Here is a 24020-nt window from a genome sequence, read left to right on the forward strand (position 1 = left end):
CGTAGTAAATCCAACCAGCGACATCGTTGGTCTGCAGAACCAAATCAGGGGTACACTTTTACCAGGTAACTTGGGGGGAGGGGGCACAGATCTGACTGATTCAGATCCTCAGGGAGTTTTATCAGACCTAGAGCCCATTTGTCCACACCCAGTCAAGGTGCTGAGTCATGGCCCCACCCACAGTGAAAAGTACTTTCCAGCCCCATCTGAACAGAAGAGCTAGTGACAACTCCTGGAAGTTGTGTGGCACAGTGGGGCTTGAGTCAAGAGGCAGGTGGACAGGCAGAGCAGATCACCCACAGAGCAAAGCCAGTACCAGTCATGGGGTCTTCCCATGCTATGCACAGGCAGGAAGATTAATTCATAGCCAAGGGTAGCTCTTGGCATCTCTCAAACTGAGAACCTCCTTGGAAAATTGAGAATAGTCTGGAAGGCTATTCCTCTGGCCCCAACTGATCAGAAGGGCTAGCAAAAATACCTGAAAGTTTTGCAGCACAGCAGCACTCAAGCTGAGCAAAGGGCAGACAGAACTGATAGTCTGGAGAGCAAAGCCAGCAGCCCTGTTCAGCCAAGGAGCTTGGGTGTGGGTCAGCTTGAGTTAAGACAACAAAGAGCTTTACTTGTTTTAGAGCAGCTTCTGCAACTGTGTCTGGGCAGAGAATCTAATTCATAGTCTTGCTCATCATTGAATACAGCCTTCAGCCCATCCAACAAGGAAACCTAACCCAGAACACATGGGAAGTTGCATAGCTCATTCAACAGTCCCACATACAGTGGCACTTGAACAGAGAGCACAGCCATGGCTTCCCCTATCTGCAGAGCAAACTCAGTGGCCTTATCTGACCAGGGTATTCAGTGCATACTCAGGCCTTATTCAGGCCTCCAAACAATGAACTGCACAGGCCCTGGGCCCTAACCTACTTCCCTGCTAGCACAGGGAAGCTAATTCATAGCCCCCACTGCTACATCCAGTCCCAACCATCTAGTAAGCCTGATCAGAGAATTCAGGCAACTGTGGAGCCCATTCTACAGCCTCACTTGAATAAGAAACAAAGCCAACAGTCCTATCCAACTGCTCTCAGCTAGTGGCACAACCCCCAATCCCTGTCTTCAGAGTTCTAACAGTTGCCTCACCCAAATATATCATAATATCAGGCTCCACCTGCCCAAAGGCATTAGTGGCAGACACACCCAGAAACCCAAAGTGAGCAGACTGATGAAGAACTGTCTCTGGCAAAGCAAACCTGTAAAGTCTGCAAGAGGAGCCCTGTTACTCAAATGCACAGATACCAACATAAGGAATTAAGGATCATAAAAAATCAGGTAAATATGACACCACCAAAGGAAACTAATTAAACTCCAATAACTGACCCTAAAGAAATGGAGATCTATGAACTGTCAGATAAAGAATTCAGAATAATCCTTTTAAGGAAGTTTAGTGACCTACATGAAAACACAGACAGATAACTAAACAAAATTAAGAAATAGAATAATCTATTATTAATAACCCAAAAAGTATAAATTTTAACAGCAATAACCTAAAGTGTGATGGGGAGAAGAAGTAAAAGTGTAAAGAATACAAATTCTATTGAAGTTAAGTTGCTATCAATTTAAAATAGGGTGTTATAAGTTTAAGTTATTTTATGTAAGCCTCATGATAACCACAGGAAAATCTTATAGTATTGTAATTACGCAAAAGAACTCAATAAAGAAGTCAAAGCATATTGATACCAAAAGGCAGAACACAAAAAATGATAGCAGGATAAGAAACAGGGAATGATGGAGCTACAAAATAACCAGAAAACAACTAAAAACATTTTATTGTAGTGAGCCCTTTTCTATCAGTAATTACTTTAAATATAAATGAATTAAATTCTCCAATTCAAAGACATAGTATGGATGAATGGATTAAAAATAGAAGATCCAAAATGTGCTGTCTACAGGAGACTCACTTTCACCTTAAAGACACAAATAGACTGAGAGTGAAGGGATGGAAAACGACATTTCAAGCAGTGGTAACCAAAATAAAGCAGGGGTAGACAGCTTATATTGCTTACATCAGACAAAACAGACTAAACTAAAAATGGTAAAAAGAGACAAAGAAGGTCATTATATAATGATACAGGGGTCAATGCATCAAAAAGATGTAACTATTTATGAGTCCAACATCACAGCACCTAAGTATATAAAGAAAAAACTAACAGAGCTAAAGAGAAAAATAAATGGTATAGTTACTATAAACAATAATAGTTGAAGACTTTTTTACCCCACTCTCAACAATGGATAGATCATCCACACAGAGAATCAATAAGGAAACAGTGGATTTGATCAACACTATAGATTTCCTGGACCTAAAAGATACATAAAGAACATTCTATCCATTGACAGCAGAATACACATGTGTACTCTCAAGTATACATGTGACATTTTCTAGGATAGACCATATGTTAGACCACAAAACAAGTCTTAACAAATTCAAGAAGAGTGGAATAATACTAAGTGTCTTTGCTAATCACAATGGCATGAAACTAGAAATCAACAAGAGAAAACTAGAAAATTCACAAACACATTGAAATTACACAACACTCTCCTGAACATTCAATGGATCAAAGAGGAAATTAAAAGGGAAATTAAAAAGTTTATTAAGACAAACAAAAATAGAGACACGACAAACCAGAACTTACGGGATACAGCAAAAGCAGGCCTCAAAGGCATTATGCTAAGTGAAGGAAGTCAGACAAAGAAAGACAAATACTGCATGATCTCACTTATATGTGGAAACTAAAGCAAAAACAAACACAAAAAAAACTCGTAGAAAAAGAGATCAGAGGGGCTTCCTTGGTGGCGCAGTGGTTGAGAGTCCACCTGCCAATGCAGGGGACAGGGGTTCGTGCCCCGGTCCAGGAAGATCCCACATGCCGCGGAGCAGCTAGGCCCGTGAGCCATGGCTGCTGAGCCTGCGCGTCCGGAGTCTGTGCTCCACAATGGGAGAGGCCACAACAGTGAGAGGCCAGCGTACCGCAAAAAAAAAAAAAAAAAAAAGAGATCAGAGGACCTTCAAGATGGCGGAAGAGTAAGACTCGGAGATCACCTTCCCATAAATACATCAGAAATACATCTACACGTGGAAAAACTCCCACAGAACACCTACTGAACGGTGGCAGAAGACCTCAGACCTCCCAAAAGGCAAGAAACTCCCCACGTACCTGGGTAGGGCAAAAGAAAAAAGAAAAAACAGAGACAAAAGAACAGGGATGGGACCTGCACCAGGGGAGGGAGCTGTGAAGGAGGAAAGGTTTCCACACACTAGGAAGCCCCTTCGCGGGCAGAGACTGCGGGGGGGCGGAGCAGGGAAGCTTCAGAGCCACGGAGGAGAGTGCAGCCACCGGGGTGCGGAGGGCAAAATGGAGAGATTCCCGCAGAGAGGATCGGAGCCGACCAGCACTCACCAGCCCGAGAGGCTTGTCTGCGCATGAGACACTCAGGCTGCTGCTGCCGCCACCAAGAAGCCTGTGTGCGAGCACAGGTCCCTATCCCCACCTCCCCACCCGGGAGCCTCTGCAGCCCGCCACTGCCAGGATCCAGTGATCCAGGGACAACTTCTCCGGGAGAACACACAGCGCACCTCAGGACGGTGCAACGTCCTGCCGGCCTCTGCCGCCGCAGGCTCGCCCCGTACTCCGTACCCCTCCCTCACCCCGGCTTGAGTGAGCCAGAGCCCCCGAATCAGTGGTTCCTTTAACCCCATCTTGTCTGAGCGATGAACAGACGCCCTCAGGCGAAATACACGCAGAGGCAGGCCCAAATCCAAAGCTGAAACCTGGGAGCTGTGAGAACAAAGAAAAGAAAGGGAAATTTCACCCAGCAGCCTCAGAAGCAGTGGATTAAATCTTCACAATCAACTTGATGTACCCTGCATCTGTGGAATACATGAATAGACAACGAATCATCCCAAATTGAGGAGGGGGACTTAGGGAGCAATGATATATATATGTATATTTCCCTTTTTCTCTTTTTGTGAGTATGTCTATGCTTCTGTGTGTGATTTTTTCTGTATAGCTTTGCTTTTACCATTTGTCCTAGGGTTCTGTCTTGCCTTTTTTTTTTTTTTTACTGCTTAAAAATTTTTTTCTCTAAATAATTATTTTTTATTTTAATACGTTTATTTTATTTTACTTTATCTTCTTTCTTTCTTTCTTTCTTTTCTCCCTTTTATTCTGTGCCATGTGGAGGACAGGCTCTTGGTGCTCCAAACAGGCATCAGGACTCTGCCACTGAGATGGGAGTGCCAAGTTCAGGACACTGGTCCACAACAGACCTCCCAGCTCCATGTAATATCAAACAGTGAAAATCTCCCAGAGATCCCCATCTCAATGCCAAGACCCAACTCCAGTCAACGACCAGCAAGCTGGAGTGCAGGACACCCTATGCCAAACAACTAGCAAGAAAGGAACACAACTCCACCCATTAGCACAGAGGCCGCCTAAAATCATAATAAGGCCACAGATACCCCAAAACACACCCACCAGACATGGACCTGCTTACCAGAAAGACAAGATCCAGCCTCATCCCCCAGAACACAGGCATTAGTCCCCTCCACCATGAAGCCTACACAACCCACTGGACCAAACTTAGCCACTGGGGATACATACCAAAAACAATGGAAACTACAAACCTGCAGCCTGCGATAAGGAGACCCCAAACACAGTAAGTTAAGCAAAATGAGAAGACAGAGAAACACACAGCAGATGAAGGAGCAAGGCAAAAACACACCAGACCTAAAAAATGAAGAGGAAATAGGCAGTCTACCTGAAAAAGAATTCAGAATAATGATAGTAAAGATGATCCAAAATCTTGGAAATAGAATGTAGAAAATACAAGAAATGTTTAACAAGGACCTAGAAGAACTACAGAGCAAACAAACAGTGATGAACAACACAATAAATGAAATAAAAAATTCTCTAGAAGGGATCAATACCAGAAAAACTGAGGCAGAAAAACAGATAAGTGACCTGGAAGATAAAATAGTGGAAGTAACTACTGCAGAGAGGAATAAAGAAAAAAGAATGAAAAGAATTGAAGACAGTCTCAGAGACCTCTGGGACAATATTAAACACACCAACATTCGAATTATAGGGGTCCCAGAAGAAGAAGAGAAAAAGAAAGGGACTGAGAAAATATTTGAAGAGATTATAGTTGAAAACTTCCTAATATGGAAAAGGAAATAGTTAATCAAGTCCAGGAAGCACAGAGAGTCCCATACAGGATAAATCCAAGGAGAAACATGCCAAGACATATATTAATCAAACTATCAAAAATTAAATACAAAAAATAAATATTAAAACCAGCAGGGGAAAAACAACAAGTAACACATAAGGGAATCCCCATAAGGTTAACAGCTGATCTTTCAGCAGAAGCTCTGCAAGCCAGAAGGGACTGGCAGGTCATATTTAAAGTGATGAAAGAGAAAAACCTACAACCAAGATTACTCTACCCAGCAAGGGTCTCATTCAGATCTGATGGAGAAATTAAAAGCTTTACAGACAAGCAAAAGCTAAGAGAATTCAAAAGCACCAAATCAGCTCTACAAGAAGTGCTAAAGGAACTTCTCTAAGTGGGAAACACAAGAGAAGAAAAGGACCTACAAAAAAAAACCCCAAACAATTAAGAAAATGGTAATAGGAACATACATATCCATAATTACTGTAAACGTGAATGGATTAAATGTTCCAACCAAAAGACACAGGCTTGCTGAATGGAAACAAAAACAAGACCCATATATATGCTGTCTGCAAGAGACCCACTTCAGACCTAGGGACACATACAGACTGAAAGTGAGGGAATGGAAAAAGATATTCCATGCAAATGGAAATCAAAAGAAAGCTGGAGTAGCAATTCTCATATCAGACAAAATAGACTTTAAAACAAAGACTATTACAAGAGGAAAAGAAGGACACTACATAATGATCAAGGGATCAATCCAAGAAGAAGATATAACAATTGTAAATATTTATGCACCCAACAGAGGAGCACCTCAATACATAAGGAAATTACTAACAGCCTAAAAGGGGAAATTAACACAATCATAGTAGGGGACTTTAACACCCCACTTTGACTAACACACAGATCATCCAAAATAAAAATAAATAAGGAAACACAAGCTTTAAATGATACATCAAACAAGATGGACTTAATTGATATTTATAGGACATTCCATCCAAAAACAACAGAATACACATTCTTCTCAAGTGCTCATGGAACATTCTCCAGGATAGATCATATCTTGGGTCACAAATAAAGCCTTGGTAAATTTAAGAAAATTGAAATCGTATCAAGTATCTTTTCTGACCACAACACTATGAGACTAGATATCAATTACAGGAAAAAATTTGTAAGAAATACAAACACATGCAGGGTAAACAACACACTACTTAATAACCAAGAGATCACTGAAGAAATCGAAAGGAAATCAAAAAATACCTAGAAGCAAATGACAATAAATAGAGGGAACTTAACTCAACATAACAAAGGCCATATATGACAAACGCACAGCTAACATTGTACTCAATGGTGAAAAACTGAAACCATTTCCAGTAAGATCAGGAACAAGACAAGGTTGCCCACTCTCACCACTATTATTCACCATAGTTTTTGAAGTTTTAGCCACAGCAATCAGAGAAGAAAAAGAAATAAAAGGAATCCAAATTGGAAAAGAAGAAGTAAAGCTGTCACTGTTTGCAGATGACATAATACTATACATAGAGAATCCTAAAGATGCTACCAGAAAACTACTAGAGCTAATCAATGAATTTGGTAAAGTAGCAGGATACACAATGAATGTACAGAAATCTCTTGCATGCCTCTACACTAATGATGAAAAATCTGAAAGAGAAATTAAGGAAATACTCCTATTTACCATTGCAACATGAAGAATAAAATACCTAAGAATAAATCTACTTAAGAAGACAAAAAACCTGTATGCAGAAAACTATAAGACACTGATGCAAGAAATTAAAGATGATACAAACGGATGGAGAGATATACCAAGTTCTTGGATTGGAAGAATTAACATTGTGAAAATGACTCTACTACCCAAAGCAATCTACAGATTCAATGCAATCCCTATCAAACTACCACTGGCATTTTTCACAGAACTAGAACCAAAAATTTCACAATTTGTATGGAAACACAAAAGACCCCGAGTAGCCAAAGCAGTCTTGTGAAAGAAAAATGGAGCTGGAAGAATCAGGCTCCCTGACTTCAGACTATACTACAAAGCTACAGTAATCAAGACAGTATGGTACTGGCACAAAAAACAGAAATATAGATCAATGGAACAGGATAGAAAGCCCAGAGATAAACCCACGCACATATGGTCACCTTATCTTTGATAAAGGAGGCAAGAATATATAGTGGAATAAAAGACAGCCTCTTCAATAAGTGGTGCTGGGAAAACTGGACAGCTACATGTAAAACAATGAAATTAGAACTCTCCCTAACACCATACACAAAATTAAACTCAAAATGGATTAAAGACCTAAATGTAAGGCCAGACACCATCAAACTCTTAGAGGAAAACATAGGCAGAACACTCTATGACATAAATCACAGCAAGATCCTTTTGACCCACCTCCTAGAGAAATGGAAATAAAAACAAAAATAAACAAATGGGACCTAATGAAACTTAAAGCTTTTGCACAGCAAAGGAAACCATAAACAAGATGAATAGACAACACTCAGAATGCGAGAAAATATTTGCAAATGAAGCAACTGACAAAGGATTAATCTCCGAAACATACAAGCAACAAATGCAGCTCAATATCAAAAAAACAAACAACCCAATCCAAAAAGCGGCAGAAGTCCTAAATAGACACTTCTCCAAAGAAGATATACAGATTGCCAACAAACATGTGAAAGAATGCTCAACATCATTAATCATTAGAGAAATGCAAATCAAAACTACAATGAGATATCATCTCATACTGGTCAGAATGGACATCATCAAAAAATCTACAAACAATAAATGCTGGAGAGGGTGGGAGAAAAGGGAACACTCTTGCAGTATTGGTGGGGAATGTAAATTGATACAGCCACTATAGAGAACAGTATGGAGGTTCCTTAAGAAACTAAAAATAGAACTAGCATACGACCCAGCAATCCCACTACTGGGCATATACCCTGAGAAAACCATAATTCAAAAATAGTCATATACCAAAATGTTCATTGCAGTTCTATTTACAATAGCCAGGACATGGAAGCAACCTAAGTGTCCATCAACAGATGAATGGATAAAGAAGATGTGGCACATATATACAATGGAATATTACTCAGCCATATAAAGGAACGAAACTGAGTTATTTGTAGTGAGGTGGATGGACCTAGAGACTGTCATACAGAGTGAAGTAAGTCAGAAAGAGAAAAACAAATACCATATGCTAACACATATGTATGGAATCTAAAAGAAAAGAATAAAAGAAAAAACAATATTCAGAAGAACCTAGGGGCAAGACAGGAATAAAGATGCAGACCTACTAGAGAATGGACTTGAGGATACGGGGAGGGGGAAGGGTAAGCTGGGACAAAGTGAGAGAGTGACATGGACATATATACACTACCAAATGTAAAATAGATAGCTATTGGGAAGCAGCCGCATAGCACAGGGAGATCAGCTTGGTGCTTTGTGACCACCTAGAGGGGTGGGATAGGGAGGTTGGGAGGGAGGGAGATGCAAGAGGGAAGAGATATTGGGACATATATATATATGTATAACTGATTCACTTTGTTATAGAGCAGAAACTAACACAACATTGTAAAGCAATTATACTCCAATAAAGATGTTAAAAAACAAACAAAAAAAAGAGACCAGACTTGTGGCTACCAGAAGTTGGCGGTCGGAGTGGTGAGGAATTGGAGGAAGGTGGTGAAAAGGTACAAACTTCAGTACTAAGATAAATAAGTACCCTAGTACTTATATAAGTACTACAACTAGTACTTATATAATATAACGTACTACAATGTGATGACTATATTTAACAATGTTGTATGACATACAGGAAAGTCGTTAAGAGGAAATTTTTTTTCTTTTCTTCTTTCTGCTTTTTTTTTTTACTGTATCTATATGATAAGATGGATGTTAGCTGAACCTATTGTGGTAATCATGTCACAGTATGTGTAAATTAAATCATCATGCTGTATTCCTCAAACATATATAATGATTATGTCAATTATTTCACAATCAAGCTGAAAAAATAAAATAATGTTAAAATAATTATAAAAATAAAAGATGACAGAAGTTCCCCCCAACCCAACTGGAAATATAAGCATCAAAACAACTCTTCAAGGAATTCCTTGGTGGTGCAGTGGTTAGGAATCCGCCTGCCAATGTAGAGGACACAGGTTCGAGCCCTGGTCCAGGAAGATCCCACATGCCGTGGAGCAACAAAGCTCGTGTGCCATAACTACTGAGCCTGCACTCTAGAGCCCACGAGCCACAAGTACTGAGCCCACATAAAACAACTACTGAAGCCCGTGTGCCTAGAGCCCGTGCTCCACAACAAGAGAAGCCACTGCAATGAGAAGCCCACACACCACAATGAAGAGTAGCCCCCACATGCCACAATGAAGACCCAACACAGCCAAAAATAAAATGTAAATAAATATATAAATTTATATATAAGACAACTCTTCAAACCATAGAAATGTTGGTGAGAGAGGTTAAGGATTGAGACCACACAACAACTAAGTGGTGGTACTAATCTCATGGTGCCTGACTCTGAAGACTCCAAACTTTCTGCTTTGTGACAATGACTCTTAGCACCAATCACAGAATATTAGGATGTTGAGGTAAGTTCCCTCTATGCCTACTTTCTGGAGAGTTTTTTATCATAAATCGGTGTTGAATTTTGTCAAAAGCTTTTTCTGCATCTATTGAGATGATCATATGGTTTTTATCCTTCAGTTTGTCAATATGGTGTATCACATTGATTGATTTGTGAATATTGAAGAATCCTTGTATTCCTGGGATAAACCCCACTTGATGGTGGTGTGTGATCCTTTTAATGTGCTGTTGGATTCTGTTTGCTAGTAGTTTGTTGAGGATTTTGCATCTATGTTTATCAGTGATATTGGTCTGTAGTTTTCCTTTTTTGTGACATCTTTGTCGGGTTTTGGTATCAGGGTGATGGTGGCCTCGTAGATTGAGTTTGGGAGTGTTCCTCCCTCTGCTATATTTTGCAAGAGTTTGAGAAGCATAAGTGTTGGCTCTTCTCTAAATGTTTGATAGAATTTGCCTGTGAAGCCATCTGGTCCTGGGCTTTGTTTGTTGGAAGATTTTTAATCACAGTTCAAATAAACAAGTGGGACCTAATGAAACGTAAAAGCTTTTGCACAGCAAAGGAAACCATAAACAAGATGAAAAGACAGCCCTCAGAATGGGAGAAAATATTTGCAAATGAAACAACCGACAAAGGATGAACCTCCAAAATATACAAGGAGCTCATGTAGCTCAATATCAAAAATACAAACAACCCAATCCAAAACTGGGCAGAAGATCTAAATAGACATTTCTCCAGAGAAGATATACAGACTGCCAACAAACACATGAAAGGATGCTCAACATCACAAATTATTAGAGAAATGGAAATCAAAGCTACAATGAGGTATCACCTCACACCAGTCAGAATGGCCAGCATCAAAAAATCTACAAACAATAAATGCTGGAGAGGGGTGGAGAAAAGGGAACCCTCTTGCACTGTCGGTGGGAATGTGAATTGATACAGCCACTATGGAGAACAGTATGGAGGTTCCCTAAAAAACTAAAAATAGAACTACCATATGACCCAGCAATCCCACTACTGGGCATATACCCTGAGAAAACCATAATTCAAAAAGAGTCATGTACCACATGTTCATTGCAGCATTATTCTCAATAGCTGGAACATGGAAGCAACCTAGGTGTCCACTCACAGATGAATGGGTGAAGAAGATGTGGCACATATATACAATAGAATATTACTGACTCATAAAAAGAAACGAAACTGAGTTATTTGTATTGAGGTGGATGGATCTAGAGTCTGTCATACAGAGTGAAGTAAGTCAGAAAGAGAAAAACAAATACTGCATGCTAACACATATATATGGAATCTAAAAAAAAAAAAAAAAGTTTCTGATGAACCTAGGGGAAGGACAGGAATAAAGACGCAGATGTAGAGAATGGACTTGAGGACACAGGGAGGGGGAAGGGTGAGCTGGGACGAAGTGAGAGAGTAGCATTGACATATATACACTACCAAATGTAAAATAGATAGCTAGTGGGAAGCAGCTGCATAGCACAGGGATGTCAGTTTGGTGCTTTGTGCCCACCTAGAGGGGTGGGATAGGGAGGTTGGGAGGGAGGGAGATGCAAGAGGCAAGAGATATTGGGACATATATATATGTATAACTGATTCACTTTGTTATAGAGCAGAAACTAACACAACATTGTAAAGCAATTATACTCCAATAAAGATGTTTAAAAAAAAAAAGAATATTAGGAAATGGCAACAAGGTAGGATACATCTTAGCTACTAAAGATAGCAAGACTGGAATTGACGGCACTATGTGAAAATGTGTACACGATAAGTCAAATTCAAAGAAAACACACATTAAAACTATAACAGATGGAATAAAATTGTGATTGACATTAATGGTTGAAGAGACTTATATACACAGTTTAAAGAACAATGGTTAAAAAAATAGAAAGTGTTTGTCTGCAGCCAATGTGCATGTTGTCCCTAGACCACTGCACTTAATGAGGCTTTCAACCCTTCCCAGCCATGCAACTCCTTTTGACTGACACCACCTAAAGGTCCACTAAGATCAGGTAAATTTCTCTTATACAAACTTATTATAAAATAAAAGGTAATCTGTGTGCCTAAGGAATAAAAATGTTATCTAAGAAAAACCGAGAAGACTGATATATGTTACTTATCCTTTCTCATCTTTTAGAAGACATATTTCATAAGACACATAATAAGATCATTTTCTGGGTTTTGCCTAGAATTGGCTGGCATATGCATATCCTTTGCGATTTGTTTTTTCCTTTGGGAATCACTCTTCCACACAAGGAAATGAACTTGGGAAGAAGGTGGTTGTAAGAAAAGTTGTATTGGGTGAGTTCTAATATTTACTGTACAGATGATTTTCAACCTACATATATTTTTATTATCTTCATAGAGTGAATAGAGAACCTAGTTCTACATTTTTTTTTGAAAATTCTTTGTATATCCACTACTGAAAAGTTTAAGTAAATATACATGTAGAGATCTATGTTTAGTTTTAGATTTCAACTAGTCCTGTTTTGTGGTTGTTTTATATTTTATTAAACAATCTACCAGGTCCTTATTCTTTTCTCTTTTCTAGATTAACATAAAATTTGCAAAAGAAAATCTTCCTCTAACATTTGGAATTCAAATAATGATATACTTAACATCTATTTTGTACCTGGAGGCTACAGACTTAGCTAAAAAGCAGTGACCTGAAATCAGTAATAATCACCAGGAATGTAGATTGGGAGATTAAATCTGGGAGATCATAGAACCATGTCTCCATCTAAAAATCAAATGGAAAAAAAGAAAAAGAAAAGAATAGAAAGTTCAGTTACTGATGTAGTTTTTCTACATTGAGATATTAAAGGAACTCTTTTTCCCAGTTCTAGTTTTCTAGTTCTAGTTTTCTCCCACTTCTACTCATTCTTCAGTATTTTTTGAAGGTTCATTTACAAGCAAGTCACAATAATTATGAACTCCACGAAGCTAGACACTCATTAATTTTGTATCCTCAGCACCTCTAATTTCCTCTTATTTAGTAAATGGTAGGCAAGTATTTGTTGAAAATAGAAATGAATGGATAGATAATCAATAGTAATAAATTCCGATTTAATTCTACAAAATATTAAGTGCAAGAAGATTATTAGTCCCATTCTGATAAACATTTCTAGAGCACATGTTTACTGTTATTTATTCTTTTGCTTGTTTTATCTTAATGGGTACTTCAGATAATGTAACTGTTGATAAATGTTTTAACTAAAGTTATCAGAAAACCATTACAATTAAAGCTAATTCTTCTTAACATATTACTATTAGAACCTGCTTTGACTCACATTGATACAAAACTGAAATGAGTGTTAAAAAATGAATTGTTATATTTTATGCATAACAATTCTTATGGGCATAACTAATTATTACAAATTAATAAATTAAGACATCCTTTTGTTAAATAAATTTGCATATGGAATGTTTACTATAAAAATTTGACTTCAATTTCTTGAGGTATTTTTTTTCCCAAGAAACTGATGATATATTTTCATAAGCAGCCATTAGACATACATGCCATTCCACATTGTCATCTTCTTTCCCAAGAGTTAGCAACTTGGTGAGTGGATTTCCAGTGGGTCCAGTGTTACTCTCAGGAGACTGGTGTCCATGCTGTACCAGAAGTGCACTGCTTGGTGTTGGAGGGTGTGATCGTTTAAGAGTCTGATGGACGATCTGGTGGTCAAGGGTCATGAAAGGTTTTACTTGCTGTCTCTGAACTTTCTGTAGCTGAGTCCTAGCAGAACTTTCCAGGTGTGCTGGGACCTACCAAATAAAAACCAAACAAATGCAATGTGTAACATCATCTGGTAAATGAGTTCCACTTTCAACAACTGGATTATGACAATAAACACTATAACATCTAGTTTGTTTCTAATTTATTGTCTATGCTTCTGTCATAATTTACATAAGATATTAATGGACTATAGTTTTTGAGAAGTCATTAAAACTTTACTAAAATATTTTAAATGCTAACCAAGTATTTAAGAATAGCTCTTAAAATAATATGCAACTGAAACCAACTTGGAATAAATACAAAAGCAGCAAAACTTTTTGAGGGTCTGAAAAAGAATGACTAAAATAATAAAAGGAAAACACAGCTGATTTACTATTATTAGTGATTTTTATATAACATATATCTCTTATATTCCTTTATATTACATATAAATATTCCATTGGCTATAATCTCTATTTTTAATGAAAGATTTTAAAAAATTATCCATGAGGGAGCAGAGACTAGAAATATATATACTAAATATTGTCTGATACTTTATGGGTGGTGAAAATCTAGGTGATTTTTTTCAGTTTTCTGTATTTTCCAGAGTTTCTATACTGAGTTTTATTTTAATTTTTAAAAAATCTTAATTTTAAACTCTTCCATACTCTCACTTTATAATAACAATACTTTGGTAGAATAATTATGAATTGACAGAAAGCAGCATTCAGAGAAAAATCTAACCAGTGTCATGTGCCAACTAAGCAACTATCCAGTATATTGAAATCCCTTTTTCAAATCATAGACATAAAATTCTGGGCATCTTCAGTGTAGCTATCATAGTTAATGATATACCATTATTTGTATAAGGACAATTTTAAGTATTTCAAGCTTTCCCTTTAAAAATCTCTGAAAATAGTATTGCCTGCCAGTCCCCTTTATATTTACTATGCTGCGATGTGACTTCTAATACATTTTCCTCAAGTGGCCTATATATAAACCTATTTAATAGTTCCCTCGTGTTAAACAATAGTAAAGATTGCTGTACAGTGCTTATTTTTCCTTTTATTTCAGCTACACAAACTACTCCTTAAATCCCTTAACATGCATTAGCTCAGATAAATAGCCTTTACAAAGTATTTTGCATTTAAATTAGCTGGTTTGGGGTACAATATTGTAGTAGTTACTTTAGTTTAATTCTGTTATGCTGACATTTTTAGCATTATTTTAATTGTACTACCATAAAATAATTTTTCAGTCATATAAAAAAGATTAAGATTTGTAATAAAGATTACACATATTACTAATTATATTGCTGTGAGCTTTAAAGTTGTAAAACAACATTTCATTAAAATGCCTGTGGTAATTTTTGGGGGGTAGCTATTTAGATTATCCTATAGTTTTAAATTAATCCTTAATCCACATACATTTACAAAATATACACTATAAACAGCATTTTCAGATTCACAAATCTGAATGACTTTCACACAATGTAACTGAATGCTAAAGAACATTGTATATTATTTTAAGAAAAGTATGTTGAACCAGAATTTACAACATTCATTAACTAATTCACTTTTCATCTATGGATGCTAAAAGCATCATTATAGTATTTATTGTGTTTTGTGTTACATCAGGAGTCCAAGGGAAGTCATAAATGTGATCCTAGGGCTCTAGGAATTTACAATATACTTGGGCAATATTAATATCAACTACAGCAAAAATGATGATGATGATAAAAATAATAACATGCAGCAGGTATCAGGCACTGTGCTAATCATTTTACACACATTGTTTCATTTAATCCTTGTTACAACCTTAGGAGATAGGTATCAATATTACCCCCATTGCACCATATAATTGAAGCCACTGAAACTTAGAGAAGTTAAATTGTGTGGCTGTTATCACTCTGCTAGTAAGAGATGGAACTGGAATACAGGGCCTGGCTTCCTAAACACTACATGATATTGGCTCCTGATTGAAATGACTGGAATACAAAGAAAAAGCTCAGTAATGTATACAATGAATTTAGAATGCCACAAGAAGCAGTGGTTTTAAAAAACTAATTGAAAGAGAAAATGGTTATAAATCAGGTGTTGGAAGGAGATGGTCCTGGGATAGGGGACAGAAAGAAGGAAAACTCAAATGTAAAAGATCAAAATGAAAGAAGAAAAGAAGTTGGGAGACAGTCACAAATATTAGTCATGAAAATGAATTCACATGAATACTTTTCCTTTCTCAAAGCAAAACTACCATCTCATTAGATCACTCTATACAGAGACGCAATAAAAAATATGAAATTCTAATTCTGCTTAAATTATTGGTTATTTATAGGGAATTACAAGGGTTTAGCAGGCAAAAGTGAAGACTCTCTTGGATCCTACATCTATATACAACATCTGTATACAACATCTATAAACTAAGCATGAGAATCTGAAAGATCAGTGGAGCCAGGGAAGATTAAATGGAATGCAATGAAATTACTCCCCAGTAAACCTCCGTCTTTTCCAAGCATGGACTGATATCAGAACAATGAGACAACTAACTGTAAAACATCAGTTAAACCATGTGCAGTCAATTTTAAAATACTTTTAAATTGCCTGGGATCTGAAGACACAACTATAAAACTATCTGTTGGATTGGTTTCACTGAAGGTCTTGGTAGTTGGTGAGATGAAGTAAATGAAACTATATGTTGCCATTGTTCATTTATTCATTTATTTAAGAAATACTTTTGAGTATTCTGGGCAGCAAATGCACTGAGTCGTGCATTGAAGGTAAAAGGGAGATAACCACAGTATCTGCCTTCAAAGAGCTCGTAGTCTAGTCAGGGAAGAAAAATAAGAGCTCTCCAAGGGCAAGGGCTGCATTTATCTTGCTGGCTGCTGGACTGCCATACTTCCTATACATAATCCAGAGAGGGGCACACAGCAGGCACTTAAAAATATGTGTTCACATGTGTTCAATGAGTGATTTTATGAATGAATCATTAAAGTACAGTGTGTGAATAACTATGGGTGACTGCAGAGAGCTTTGGGAACCCACTAGAGGAAGCAGGTAAACCATAATCAGAATACCAAAGTCTTCACCTAGAAGGCTAGAGCAGCTGTAGATTGTGATTTTGTTCTTTGGACTATCAAAGAGATTAAGACCACCCTGATGTAGGGAAGTTTTGCTATTGAGAGTAATAAGTAAAACATTATCTCCTAACTCTGAATTATGTCTCAGCATTATCTCTCTGGCATGCTGTTATTGCAAACTAAAAATAATGATGGTCAGCTTAAGTTCAAGGTTTTGTCTATGTGCAGAGATCTGTTTTATTTCAATTAAAAGAATTTATTTACTTATATTCTCCCTCTTTTCCAAAACATTATAAATGAATATGAGGCATAAATGTGGTGAGAGGTATTTATACCAGAAAATGTAGGCTGAAGATTAATATTGCAATCGAGTACAAAATTTACCCGTGAGCATCCTGACAGCCAAGGAAAAAGGAAAATTTTAAAAACATATTAGGTGGAGCCTTGTGAAATTGCAGATATTTGACAATTTTTGATCTACGAATTGTCCCTTCTGTATAGTTCAACCTAATATATATTTCTTAATAAGTAATTAAATCATGCCAGCTCTGAGGAAAGACAAATATTTTTCAGAATAATATCTGAGAATTTATAAACCAGATATTTTCATGGAAGACTTGAATGATATCTTGAACAAAATTCCAACTTGCAAAATAGGCAGTGAAGTTCTTTATATGCCCATATTTAAAAATAAATATTTATCGTCTTCAATTGAGTTAGCTGGGAAACATAATCTGAAACTTGCCTGTAGGATGTTTATTGGGGGGTGCTCTCAGAATCGGCGCTGCAGTAGGGTGAGGGAAACAGAATCAGGTGGAGGCAAGAGTGGTTCAGTCATGAAGGGGATAATGTTGGCCATGCACCGTAACATCCACTACATTTATTCTTGATCAAAGGCCCAAAGCATAATATGAATCAGCTCAAGTGAAAGCCCAAACATATAACTTTATAGTGATCTGACTTGACCCTTAGATACCTTAGACAGCACTTAGAGCAGGCAGAGCAATATTTTCCAAATCAATTTATATTTCAAACTCCATATTTAAATACACTAACCTAGAGGATCACCTGGTTAGACCATTAACCCAATATCAATTATCTCAACCTAGGCTTTCAATAGAAATTATGTTGTTTTTTTTCAAAAAGTTCCATTATTTGGAGTTACAAAAATGAAACTTAGCTTAAAACATCCAATTATTTTTTAAAATATGTTTCAAATGTAGTTAAGTTCTCATATTCTAATAAAGGGATGTGGATATTTTTAAAAATTAGAAATGCATGTATTGATGAGCTTTAAAAAATGCTTAGATTCATTAATAAGAGAACCGAGCAATGTGCTTAATGGGCCAATTGAAGTATTTTTTTTTTAAATTAGAAATACATAAATTCCTGCAAGTACAACAAGCTAATGGGAAGAAATTGGTCGGGAAGAAAAAAGCATTCTGGTTGTAGAAAATATAATCACTGGGGAATCACAATCACAAATACAAAATGTAAGTATCTAATTCAAAAAGAGTCATGTACCACAATGTTCATTGCAGCTCTATTTACAATAGCCAGGACATGGAAGCAACCTAAGTGTCCATCAACAGATGAATGGATAAAGAAGATGTGGCACATATATACAATGGAATATTACTCAGCCATTAAAAAAAAATTGAGTTATTTGTAGTGAGGTGGATGGACCTAGAGACTCATACAGAGTGAAGTAACGAGGAATGAGGAAAACAAATACCATATGCTAACACCTATATATGGAATCTAAAAAAAAAAAAAAAAGTTCTGAAGAACCTGGGGTCAGGACAGGAGTAAAGATGCAGACATAGAAAATGGACTTGAGGACATGGGGAGGGGGAAGGGTAAGCTAGGACGAAGTGAGAGAGTAGCATTGACATATATACACTACCAAATGTAAAATAGATAGCTAGTGGGAAGCAGCTGCACGGCACAGGGAGATCAGCTCTGTGCTTTGTGTCTACCTAGAGGGGTGGGATAGGTAGGGTGGGAGGGAGACGCAAGAGAGAGGAGATACGGGGATATATGTATAGCTGATTCACTTTGTTATATAGCAGAAACAAACACACCATTGTAAAGCAATTATACTCCAATAAAGATGTTTAAAAAAATTTATGTATCTGTAGGGTGTTTTTTCCTTCCCCTGTTTTTAGACTAGAATAGATGCAGGAATCCTGACTATTGAGAGCATTGATGGAAATTCATGAGCCAGCAGCCCAATGCCATAGAAAAAGGTCAGATCTCATTCTCTGACACAACAGAAGATGATTTAGGGTATCTGATACCTGAAGTTTTCTTTTGTTTGTTTTGTTTTTTAATTCCAGAGTTTAGATCCAGTCTTGGGAGGTTTCAACTCTGTAAATCAGCAAATATTTAATTAGAAATTAAGGCTAACAAAATGTTATGTGGCCCTATATGCATTTGTATTTAAAATCTCCTGGTAGGTAGAAGAGCTATGGAGTAATGTGGTCCAGGCAAGCAGTGCTGGCTAGAAGGAGGCATTCTTATTTTCACACAGTGGTTTTCAAATTATGCTCCTAAATACATGAATTAATTCTCCCAATTTACGTTTCATTGTTCCACACTGTAGTCTTTTGATTTAGTTCTCATATGGGTTTCAGTCCTATCCAGTAGATAAACAACAACGAGAGTTGTTTTTTGGGTTCTTTTGCGGTACGCGGGCCTCTCACTGTTGTGGCCTCTCCCGTTGCGGAGCACAGGCTCCGGACGCGCAGGCTCAGCGGCCATGGCTCACGGGCCCAGCCGCTCCGCGGCATGTGGGATCTTCCCCGCCCGGGGCACGAACCCGTGTCCCCTGCATCGGCAGGCGGACAAGGAGAGTATTTTGAATGAGGAAATTTTAGAAACAATTAGGTGGATAGTTGTACAAAAAAAACAAAAACAAAAACACCAACCCTGTGATTCTCTGTCTATAATATTGTCTACTTGTATCATATCTTCTTAAATATTGCTACAAATCATATAAATACTTTTAAACTTAATTCATATATATGCATATATATGATAGCCTCTTTAAAAAGTTACCTTTTTATAGAGAAACCATAAGATAATCATAAAAGCCCTCAGCTAATTCTTTTAACATTCACTCAGCAAACATTTAATGAGAGTTTGTTCTTTGTTAACGCCAGTCCCAAGGGAAAGTCATTCCTCTCCAGAAAGCAGGTCTATGATCCATGTGTCACCATCCACCTGGAGATCACTTATCTAAACTGAGGGCACAGAACCTGGGAGGAGATGAAACACCCTCTGGGTACTGGCCTTTTGAAATTCAAAACTAAAAAGTCGTGGCAAACATCACACAAGCAATCATCTGAATAACAAGACATTTTATCACCATTAATTTGACTAGCCAAACAAATCAATCAGGCAAATGTGGGCACCTACTTAATGAGTGTGTTTAGATTATCTGCAAGAAGAGAAACAGAAATATTTTCAGCAAGAAAAATATTTATTCTATACATATTTACTATGTAGTGATAGTAAATAAAAACGCATGCACTACCGCTAAACACACACACATACACATACAGGCAGGTGTATACACACAGCCCCATCAAAAAGCAAGACAGACAATCCCATTCACTACAACATGACAACCCTCATTTAATTTTGTTAATTTTGTACTAAGGTTGAAATTAATAAATGAAGTAAAAGCTTGGACTTCACAAGTGAGTAATAGGTAACTATTAATTATGTTCCTAGTAGCAGAGGTATATAAGAAGAAATCTATTTTGGGGGGCTTATGAATCTACTACCTCATAGATACCTACTCATAAAAGCCACATGACGTTTGTTAATATTCTGTAGCAAAGATTAATAACTCGTTTCTTCAAATCTTACTTTCTTCACAGCAGTCTTTGGATATGATATACCCATAAATCTCATCCTGACTAAACCTAAAATTATACAGTCGAGCTTGTCTGATTGAGATATAACTACTGAACAAAGTAGGGCCGGGTTCATCAAAAGTTTTACTTAGGTTTCTGAATAACTGTCAGCATATTTCAGCGGAGCATTATATAATCCAAAGCTATTTAATGGATAATAATATAAAATGTGATTGTAACATATTCCTTCAGTCCCTATCACTTGAATTTGGATAATTCCAATGGTGTGTCTTTAGAAGAGATCCACACTTAAGAGACTTTAAAGAGGCATGAATATTATTAAGCGTAGTTTTCCTAATTCGATAGTGTTCTAGCAGTAAAAATGCTTGCACTCTATGAGCACTTATATTATTACTGTAAAGACTAAGCTTCCCTTATAACTCCATCTATCTCCATTTATACTTGCATTGATTTGATTTGTTTATGTTAGTATCTCAGGAAAATTACCATTTTATATCTTTAAAAGAATTAGAACTAATGCCAGAAATAACTGTGGTTTATTTAGTCTGATCTGTTTTATAAGTGTATGTGTATATAGAAATTTAGAGCCATAAATAGCAACTAAGAATCACAGCAGACACTGACCACTTCCCACTGACTTCAAAATTACAGAGCAGCCATGTACACACTAAAGTCAACCGGCAATATCATCAATAACGAAAATAAGTTAATATGAAAAATGCAGATAACTTAAGCCATAATACTTTAAAATATATTTGACAATGCATTCTCAGGATTAGTATTCATTAATTCTATAAATATTTTTGAGTGCCACTACACATCAGGTTTTATGCAACTGTGATAAGCTCTGGGGATATAATTATGAACAAAATAGACATAACCCAGTCTTCAAAGAGTTTACAGTCTACTAGGAGAAATAGATAATTAAAATATAATTATAACACAATGTGATAAACCCTGTGAAAGTAAAAGGTGTCACAAAATCAAGCAGAAAGACCTAGATAAAATGGGAAAGAGTCATTCAAATGACAGTTTCTGCTATTAATTTCACTGATTCATTCACTTAATAGATATGTGTGTGCCTATATATATATATACTGGCTACTATATATAGTAGTAGCCAGTTGTGTGGGTAACAATGATGAATAAAGTGAAACATGGTCCCTTTCCCCATGCAGCTTATGGACAGGTGGAAGAGACAGATTTTAATCTAATAATCACACAAATGACTGTAAATTTTCAAGTGTAACAAGTGATAGGCAGGAGAGATAACGCATGACTAGGAGCCTGTAGAAAAGGATTATCCAGACAGAAGTTAGGGACAACTTTCCTAAAGAAGGGATGATAGGGCTGGATCTGGAGGATGAGTAGGAAATAAAGAGAGGAAGAGTAGAAAAAACATTTAGAGAGATAAAGCAGCATATGTGAAGACCCTGGTGGGAAGAAACAAGATGAAAAAAATGCACTGAAAGGAGATGATAGGACTAGAGCAGAGTGTGGTATGAGGCTGGGGAGGCCAGTAGGGCCAATTCATGCAATCTTTTCGGTATACAAAGATGTCTTACTTTCTTTATCATAAGAAAAGGGGCAGTAGCAGTTCAGTGGGATGAATTTTAGAGAGGTAAAATGAGAGAGTCTAGGAAAGAAAAAAGGGCTGCTTGAACTAGGGTCATGTGATAAGGGTTGCATAGTCACATGGAAACAAGTAGATGGATTCAAGAGATGTTTAGAAATGGATTAAGAAATGACACCTGAGGTTTCTGGCTTAAGTGACTAAATAGATAGTGATGGCTTTCACAGAGAAGACTAGGTTTTTTGAGGGGGACAGAGAATTATAAGGTCAGTTTTGAACACGTTAAGTTTGTGATGTTTTGCAAGTGTCCAAGAAGGTATGTGAAGTAGGCAGCTGCATTTATGGGTATGGAATTCAGAGGTAAGGTATGGACTCTGGATAAAATTTACATAACATCTACACTGAGGTGATAACTGAGATGATCGTTGGAAGACGTACAGAATAGAAGATGAGAGGACCTAGTGCCAAAGATGGTTAACTCCCATGTTCTAACTACACATAGGGAAATCTATTCCGATTCTAAAGTTTATTTTTCCCTTTGGCTCCATTGATTTTTTTCTCACATTTTGCAAAATGCTTATTTGAAGTTTGTGTGTGTTACATTGTCAGGTAAATCCTCCTTAATTAATAGTCAGTTTGCCCTATTTCTAAAATTATGCATTCAACCTTTTGATGTAGATACAGCCCTATTTTCCTAGTCCAATTGCATTACAATTCTATCAGTCCTCTACCTCTTAACTGCAATTCCAAAATCCAAAAAGCTCTGAAAGTAGGAGTTTTCTTCTTTTTTTTTATGTTTGACACAAACCCAATTGGTGGCAAAATCAAACTTGAAATGAAGTAAGGTTAGTTAAAGTCTTTCTTTATCCTACTTACAGTAGATATTCACATGTACTATTGCAGGTATATTAATGTGTTTGATTATGGGATGCTGTCTTGGACTGCTGCAGGGTATCAAGGAATATGTACCATATTACCTTTCAAAATTTAAAGTATTGATAATTTTGAAACACATCTAGCCCTAGGTTTTTAAATAATAGATTTTGTACCTTTTCTTGTTTATTGAGTGAACAGCCTATAGAAAGGACTATGCTATATACTTTGCATATATTATCTTATTTAATCCTACAATATCATAAATAAATACTCAATTGGGCCTCCACAATTATTTTCTAAAACTTCAGTACAATATTTAACTGCATTTTGTTTTCAGAAATTATAGAGTATAAAAAATTAAATTAAAATTGAGCATATTCTCTCTTGGAGAAATAACAAGATGAGGAAATGTCCTTTCCAATTCAACAAACCAGTTGAATGAATGAATGATGTATTCTTCCTTTAATAAGAAAGAATTGTCCAGTTGTAACATTATACTTTGATATTATTAGACATATTTATGTTTAGTGCTTTGGCTGTATTTAAGTAAGTTAATACTACAGTTTATATTCTTTTTAGAAGCTTCTCATACAATTAAATTGTTTCCTGTAAATGTGGAAATATACAAGCTAATTATTTAAGCTAGATTCAGTAAAAAGTCTTAACTTCTTTAAAAAAATATTTATCTAAGGGTATTAAGACTTAAACATTAATATTTATTAATAAGACTTTTATAAAACAAAAGACATTTTGCTTCAGAAATCAACAATTGTGTTTAAATGATGACTTATACTTCACAGTTACTTTCAACTTAAAACAAAGCTCTCATGTAATGCTTAAATGTACTATTTTTCATCTTCCGTATAGTGACTTTTTGATATCATTTTCATTATGAAGTTGTGAATGTTCTTTCAAGGATGCAGAGAATAAAGGAGAAACAATACTGACTTCTTCAAAAGGTCATATTTCAAATATCTTGGAAAGTCATCAATGTTTTTTTAAAAAAATTTTTACACATTCTAAAATAGATCCAAAGCCATAA

At 36.5% G+C, this 24020-nt stretch overlaps 1 protein-coding gene across 1 annotated transcript in view; it reads right to left on the reverse strand.

The window, feature by feature from the left end:
* The window catches only part of TFEC (transcription factor EC), an 80914-nt gene that overhangs the window by 42633 nt on the left and 14261 nt on the right, over positions 1-24020 (reverse strand). Inside the window, exon 2 of the mRNA XM_019925093.3 lies at positions 13365-13616. Within this exon, the coding sequence (XP_019780652.2) occupies positions 13365-13544 (180 nt within the window). The 5' untranslated portion in view covers positions 13545-13616. The remainder of the gene's footprint in view (positions 1-13364; positions 13617-24020) is intronic.

Source organism: Tursiops truncatus, chromosome 9 (genome assembly GCF_011762595.2).
Source record: "Tursiops truncatus isolate mTurTru1 chromosome 9, mTurTru1.mat.Y, whole genome shotgun sequence".
NCBI lineage: Eukaryota > Metazoa > Chordata > Mammalia > Artiodactyla > Delphinidae > Tursiops > Tursiops truncatus.